General features: G+C 43.2%; 1 protein-coding gene across 1 annotated transcript in view; it reads left to right on the forward strand.

Annotated features, from left to right (window-relative positions):
- Positions 1 to 6,847, forward strand: part of CAPN14 (calpain 14) — a 22,024-nt gene extending 15,177 nt beyond the window's left edge. Inside the window, exons 13-20 of the mRNA XM_010577846.1 lie at positions 280 to 342; positions 1,954 to 2,011; positions 3,779 to 3,843; positions 4,248 to 4,316; positions 4,436 to 4,514; positions 5,689 to 5,805; positions 6,482 to 6,537; positions 6,821 to 6,847. Coding sequence (XP_010576148.1) covers positions 280 to 342; positions 1,954 to 2,011; positions 3,779 to 3,843; positions 4,248 to 4,316; positions 4,436 to 4,514; positions 5,689 to 5,805; positions 6,482 to 6,537; positions 6,821 to 6,847 — 534 coding nt within the window. The remainder of the gene's footprint in view (positions 1 to 279; positions 343 to 1,953; positions 2,012 to 3,778; positions 3,844 to 4,247; positions 4,317 to 4,435; positions 4,515 to 5,688; positions 5,806 to 6,481; positions 6,538 to 6,820) is intronic.
- Positions 6,848 to 7,064: the final 217 nt, after the last annotated feature.

Here is a 7,064-nt window from a genome sequence, read left to right on the forward strand (position 1 = left end):
CCTTTTGCGGGGGGGGGGGGGGGGATGTTTCTTCTCACTGAGTGTTATATGAGTATTTCTTTCCAAGCAACAGCATTTCTATGAGGTGGAGAGCTATCTTAGCAGTGGGCTGTGTTAGTGATATAGCATTGATTGCAGTGGTGGGGAGAAGGTGGAAGGGCAGGGGATGAGAGTGCTGTTCTGGGAAAGCATCTTTACTAACTCTGTCTTGGATGGTGACATTTTTCTTCCTTGAGTTAATGATTTATTTATTTATTTATTCATTTAAATATCTTAAAGGAAATTGTTGATAGATATGAAGGCAAGATTTGGGAGGATTTCTTCACAAAGCATTTTGAACAGGTAAGCGTGTGCATGAGCTGCCAGAGTAAACTCCTCCAGAGCTATTATGTAGCTCTGTGAAAGTTAAAGCATATGGACATTCAAGGGAGGTCTGGATGTGGAAGTGTGGGGAGCAGAGAGGGGCCACAGGAGGTTGGGCTGTGCGTACAGTGCTGATTCCATGCAGCAGATTTGACCGCAAAGCTTAGCAATGTGTTAGCATTGAGATAGGCATACTTCTCTATGCTACGGGGTGTGAATGCCTGGAACTTAATGCCACAGGATGTTGTGGATGTGACAGTACCAACAGGCTCAAAAGGTATTAGCAAACTGATGGGCAGCAGGTCTGTAAATGAACACTAAAGGACTAGGCAGCTATGTACCCTCTAAGATCCATTTTCCAACAGGTGTGGGTGCCAGGAAAACAGGAGAATGGACTGCAGAAGCTGACCAGGCTCACATGCTCTCCCTAAACTTTAATTCCTATTGCCTGTATTGGGGGAAAAAGTGGTGGGCTGTGTGGATCCATCCTACCCTTTATGGTGTTCTTACGCTTATTGGAGAAAGTCACCTATTAGGGAATACCCCCTGAAATATTGACACTTGTCTCATACATCCTTCATCACAGTTTGATGGCAGCTAACTTGTTTTGAGAGGTAAAGTAGGTATCAGGTGTCCCGTCACCTTTTTTCACTATTTTTTTCTAGTGAAAGATTCTTTTTAACGATCTCTCTGGTCTGATTTGGGATCAAGTTGACCTTCAGGGATCCCACTAACTATGGTGAGGGATGAAAGTGTTTCACCTTTCAGAAAAGGTAGCCACATTTATTTAGCAGTATACACTATATTTGACAAACAAAATTTCACAAAAACACATTTGCACTTTTGATAGCAATATTTTGATGGAAGGAGTAACTAAAAACAAGCAATGCTTTTACTTTTTGCCACTTGTTTAAGATTTTGATTTTGAGAATGGTGTGGCTTTCAGATGTGCTAGAAATTGCCATATATTGTGAGGTGCTGGTCCTTTGCTGTCAGGAGGTCCAAGTATGCACAGAGGTGAGCAGTAGTACCATTTCTTAATGCATTACCTTGGCAAGCCTCAGTGGTCTGAAAACAGGCTTTTATTTTTGAAGGGTGACATTTAAAAAAATCCTCCAAACAAACAAATGTCACAGTTTCTAAAAAACCTTTAAACTTTAGTGTAACAAGGAGGAGGGGAAGTCTCTGCTTTTGAAAAGTTTAGGGAGGAAGTATTCCGAAGTTTCCATCTTTTTTTGTTTGTAAATGATAAAAGGGAAATATTTGAAGCAGGTCTCTTGACAGTGTGCTTGATGGGACAGATGGCACCAGGGCTGAAAGGTTGGCGGTCTGGATCCTCACTCAGTGTAAATCTGCACTACTGCATTGATCTGTGTGGAGCCCGGAGAACTTAGCCCAGAGCAGACTGCAGCTCTTGCAGGCTGAGAATCTTGTCATATTCAAAGGGAGTTTTTTCTATTGATTTTCACAGTGGCTGGAGTGGGGCCAGAAAAGCAGACAATGAAGATGGGACATGCTGGGGAAATAAGAGGGAGAAAAGTGATTTAATAATTTAAAAAAAATAAATAAAAATTCTCTTCCGTATCACAGAATCCTGAAATAAATGCTGTTCAGCTCCAGAAGATCCTGAATAATATATCTTGGAGAAGTAAGTGCTGAGAAGTAATATTTCTGTAGAATAAACCCTCTTAGAGAAAAGCCTCAGCTCCTGTATCTGTTTCTTGAATTCTGAGAAGAGAAACTGGCTTGAATCTGACTGAACTGACTCTTCTGATGCCATGTTAGATTTCCAGAGAAAGGATTTGCTGGGGTGTGAATCAATATGGTAGAAATTTTGTAAGCGATGCTAATCTAGTTTGAATTTCAACAACTGAAAGAATGAGGGGGAAGAGCAAGCATAGGTATTGTGTGTGGATGCAGACTCTGAATTTGACCTCCAAACCCAGCTTGACCTCAGCCTTGACTCTGAAACTGTATCTCATTTCACCCTGTGCCACTGACACAGTCTTGGCAGCACCACTGCTAGAAGATGTAGAAAGTTAGCTTGGTCTGCAGGCAGTTAGGTGGTGGAAGGGGGTCTTGTCTTTACCTTGATGTGCCTGGTTCATGCTCACTATTCCTATTTACTCTTCCCTGCTGTGCATGCATAGGGCTGTTCCTTGTTGTTTGTGTTTGGGAGACAGGAAGGAGGTGCAGGTAGCCTGTGTAACTTATGCTTGTGAGAACCAGGTGAGCCCTGGGGTTGTCTCTCTAGTGAGGACTGTGACATCCACTCTGCCAGTGGCAGCCCAGAGCACTCCACAAGTTCATAGTTTGGTCCCTAGTTATAAATAATGCTACCTGGACAGCAGCAAGGTATTGCAGTGGCTGATTTCTTTGAACAGCAACAATGAAGTTACAGATACAATGATGAATCCAGTTTTTCTTGCCACTTTCTTCGCTGGTAACAACCGATGTGCAACACAGAAAATACACCGTCCGGCCATTATAGGCAACAAAGATGACGAACAAAAGACTGATATGATGCCTTTTCCACTTAAGGTGAATTTGACATTGCTCCCTTTTCTACAAAGGTGCACAAGGATAGCTCTTCTATCTTTGCAAAGTGACCCACCAGGCACTGTTTTATCTGTGAGAAGACTATGTTGAACAGAGAGTCTTTATTTTTCATAAGTCATCAATTTTAAGACATTAATTTAAAAACATTACTGTACTTGATTCATATTTAGTAAACAGGGCTATTACAAGATTAAAACATCTTCACTTTCTGAAGAGAAGGTATTGGTGAGTTATGCTTCTGTCCCTTGCTCAGTGGAAGTCTACAGACAATGTATAATCATGATTTGCAGTGAGATTAGAGTCTATTTCTGTTACTCTTCATGTAACTTATGTATGAACCAGGAATGCTAAGCTTTGATGCAGCATCATGTTTTCAGTGATGCCTGTACTTTTAATTATATTAACAGAGCTGGCAGCGTGTCTTTGAAAGAGAGAGAGATGCTTAGCACAAAGGTTTCAATTAATCTGCAGTGCTGCTCCCCAAAGCTCTTCAGGTCAAGTGACTTTGCTCAAGGTCATGCAGTAAATTCTGTTTGGGATTACGGCTTTGGATGTCCTTTTCCTTCCATTTTCTCTTAATAGCTGGAGATAGTGCACCGTATTTCATTCCATATTACACGCCTGCGGGGAGCTCATATTGGATTTTCTGAGACTAGTAGAATCCATCCTGTTGCCTCATATTTTTATCATCATAGATGATATGTCTTCTCAAGTGGGTGTAAAGTTTCACAAAGGCTTTGGGGCCTGAGCCCTATCAAGGGAGGGGGAATTTTGTGAGTCCATTTTTCTGAGAGATGTTCAATGACTCCTCAAAACAGGTTTGGTTTTTTTTCTCCCCCCCCCCCCCCCCCTCCAGATTTCCAGAATTTTCACCTGAGTTTCAGTTTGGATGCCTGCCAGGGTATCTTGGCGCTCCTGGATGTATCCTTAGCATGAGTGATACTTCTGACTCATAATACTTCACTGAAGCATTATTTCTTCAGGCAAACGGGGTGTTACTGTGATTTCTTTACCACCAGGACATGGCCCTGCTTATTGAACTTCTCACCCTCCATAATAACAGTTCAGCTGTGACAGAATGGAATTGGTTTGGGAAAGGGTTGATTCCTACCGCCTCTGAAATCAGCGGCCAGGTTTCCATTGACTTTAGTGGGAGGAGGATCAAGCCTATATATAGGCTTGTGGGCTAAGAAATCATTATCCTCATATTATAATTGTGTGACTGTTAAAGTGGCTATGAGTTTTTGGTTTGTTTGGGTTTTTTTATGTAATGGGTGCTCTCTGACATTTAATTGAGATGTTCTGACCTTAATTGTCTCATGAAGCTGAATGCCTCTGGCACACTGAGTATCCAGGAATTGAGAGTCCTGTGGAAAAGGCTGCTTTTCTATTTGGTATAACAATAATTTCTGTGCCCCCTCACAATATCTCCCTGCTCACAATCCCTTTGGTGTCATCTGTTGTTTTTTGGGGGGTTGTTTTGTTTAAAAATATTCACTCCCACCTCCCACAGGAAGTTTTCCAGAAAGGAGATGCTAGCAAATCAGGAAAGCTCGACCTTGTGGAACTGCATGCAGCTGTACAGGAGACAGGTGAGCCCACAGCGCATCTTGGCAAGTCTCATCCTCTTCCTCATAAAGGCTGGAAAAAGCACAGGGCTGGGAAGCATCTTGAGAGTTGTAGGTAGAGCCCAGGAGTGGAAAATCTCTGTTTCGCTCTTTAGCTGGGTAAACACATCTGAAAATTATTTTGCTGTGGAGTGGGCTACTTAATTTTGCCCCAGTGTGGTCTCATACTGATAGTTCTCTGAACCAGAAGTGTCTGTCTATTTTAGACCCAGTTTTTAAATCCCTTCCTGTTAGTTGCTAATTTAATTTTAAAAGACTGTGTGGGGTTGTGTGGATACATGCAGGAGGCCAGGTCTAGCTCATATTAAATTGCTACCTCTGCTGAAGACGACAGCTCAGGGACTGAACCTGGAAATGTGGGACTTGCACAGAGGCAATACTGGTGCCAGACTTCACAGATACAATGTCTGAAGCTTGATCTAAAAATGGAAGATGATACATATGGGTCCAAATACTGGACCAAGCTCTGTTGCTGTTACTGAGTGGGGGCTTTGAGTGGGGGCTGGTACTCAGCCTTGTAGCTTCTTTTGCACATTTACTGCTTAAATATCACTCCTCCTTTTTTGGTGTGTGGTTCACCCAGTTCATCTGAGTCAGTGAAAGCACAGTGAGAAACCCAGGTGTACCTCTGCTAAAGCAAACTAAAATCCCAGGCCACGAATAGAAAATACTTTTATTCCTTGTAAATGCTGCTTGACATTGGGACTGATGGTTTCTGTATGAGCTTCCTCTGGAATTTCTTTTTCATCTCCTTTCCTACCCTCTTGTGGAGTATTGCTCTTAAACACAGCTGCTGTTATTACCCTCATACCCCATGAGCAAAGGATGCCTATGTGTATTTTATTCCAACTCTGGCAGGACTGTGAGTATAGGGGTCAGATCTGAATGCTTTTAAGTTTGCAGGAGATATCTCCACGTAGTGGTCTCATTTGGGCTGGCTAAGATTTGATTATCTTAGGGGAGGTTTGAAAAACCACGCTGTTGGAGAAGGGCTGAAGACCACTCAGTTGTGCATGCTTATAGCTGTGTGCACACCCACAGCTGTGCACATTCAGCTGTGTACAGCTGGGAGCTGCCATCTCATTCTCTTTTCCCCCCCTTTTTTTTTTTCCTCACACCCCCCCCCTTTTTTATGAAGGCATTTCACTCAGCAACAAAGTCTGTAATTTGATGGCAATCAGATATGGTGACCCTGACTTACAGATCAGCTTTGAGAGCTTTGTGTGCTTCATGCTTCGAGTGGAGATCATGGGAGGTGAGGCTGGCGTTACGGGACTTGCCAGGAAGCTGGGCTGTCCAGCTAAGCCCTGGCCCTTCTGATGCTGCTCCAGCTGGCAGTTGCAAGGTCAAAATTAAGAGTGGGTTTCTGAATAGACCAAGAATAATCAACTTAAAGCGAGGGACAGATATAGAGGAAATCAAGCTCTTTACCTTTCCACCAGTGGCTTTCTACAGACATCCAGGCTGTACATATCAGAGTGATTTAGCTCCCTGCAGATTTGCACCAGCCTTCTGTAGGAGGAGGCAGGCAAATTACAGATGGAGGTTGCTCATTTTCCAGGAAGAAGAGAGCCTTGGAATATACCTTTGGTGGGACTGCAGTTGTGATGATGAGACAGCTGATACTCAGCCTGTGAGCTCATGCTGTAGACACTTCGCACGTGTCTCAAAACTGTAGTGGGTGAGATTGGGACTGCCTGCATTTTGGGGTTTCACAACTGGATGGACAGACAGTAACATGCCTGACTTTATTCAGCTGCTCCCTATGTCCCAGCCCTCAGGGATCTTCCAGTGATAGAATGGAGAAGCACACATGCACTTGTGAATAGCCTACAAACTCTGCCTTTGAGGTTTTTCCTGAGACAGAGTGTCTTGGCTGGTGTTGATCTCTTGGCTATTAAGTTAATGCTCTTTATTTATTTCTTTTCCAGAGGCCTTTCGCAACTTAACACAAGATGGCAAAGGGATATATCTCCGGGAATCTGAGGTAAAGCCTGCTCCCTGGCTGTCAAATGTGGGCTCCTTCACTGCAAGTAGCACTGCATGTTTTGTTCTGTAGCATTAAAAAAGGTATCTTTACCTGATCACTTACAGTGTAGGTTAGAAACAACAAGGAACTTCAGGCTTCTAAGTCTTCTGCTTTTATTATGGCTTCTGCTCCTTCTGGAGACAGAAAATCTGCAATGCCCCATAGTCCACTGCAGTTGTGAATATTGCAGAGCTCTCACAGGGATGGATGAGTTCAACCCACTTTCCCCATTATTTTACAGTGGATGATGATGACACTGTATTCCTGAAGCAATGCTGTAGAGGAGGGGACAACACAGACCTGTACCAGGATGACGAAGGCTGCTTTGTATCAACTTTCTGCGCACACTGGACTCTCTGGGCTCAGCCCTGCAATTTCCCTCATATGAAAAGTCTTCGCCTCAAGCAGACTTGACCTAATAATGACAGACTTGGTGAATTGAAGTTTTGCTAATTAATGTACTTATTTTGAGTCCTCCTTCACTT

This window comes from Haliaeetus leucocephalus, unplaced genomic scaffold, assembly GCF_000737465.1.
Source record: "Haliaeetus leucocephalus isolate CR32 unplaced genomic scaffold, Haliaeetus_leucocephalus-4.0 Scaffold577, whole genome shotgun sequence".
Lineage (NCBI taxonomy): Eukaryota > Metazoa > Chordata > Aves > Accipitriformes > Accipitridae > Haliaeetus > Haliaeetus leucocephalus.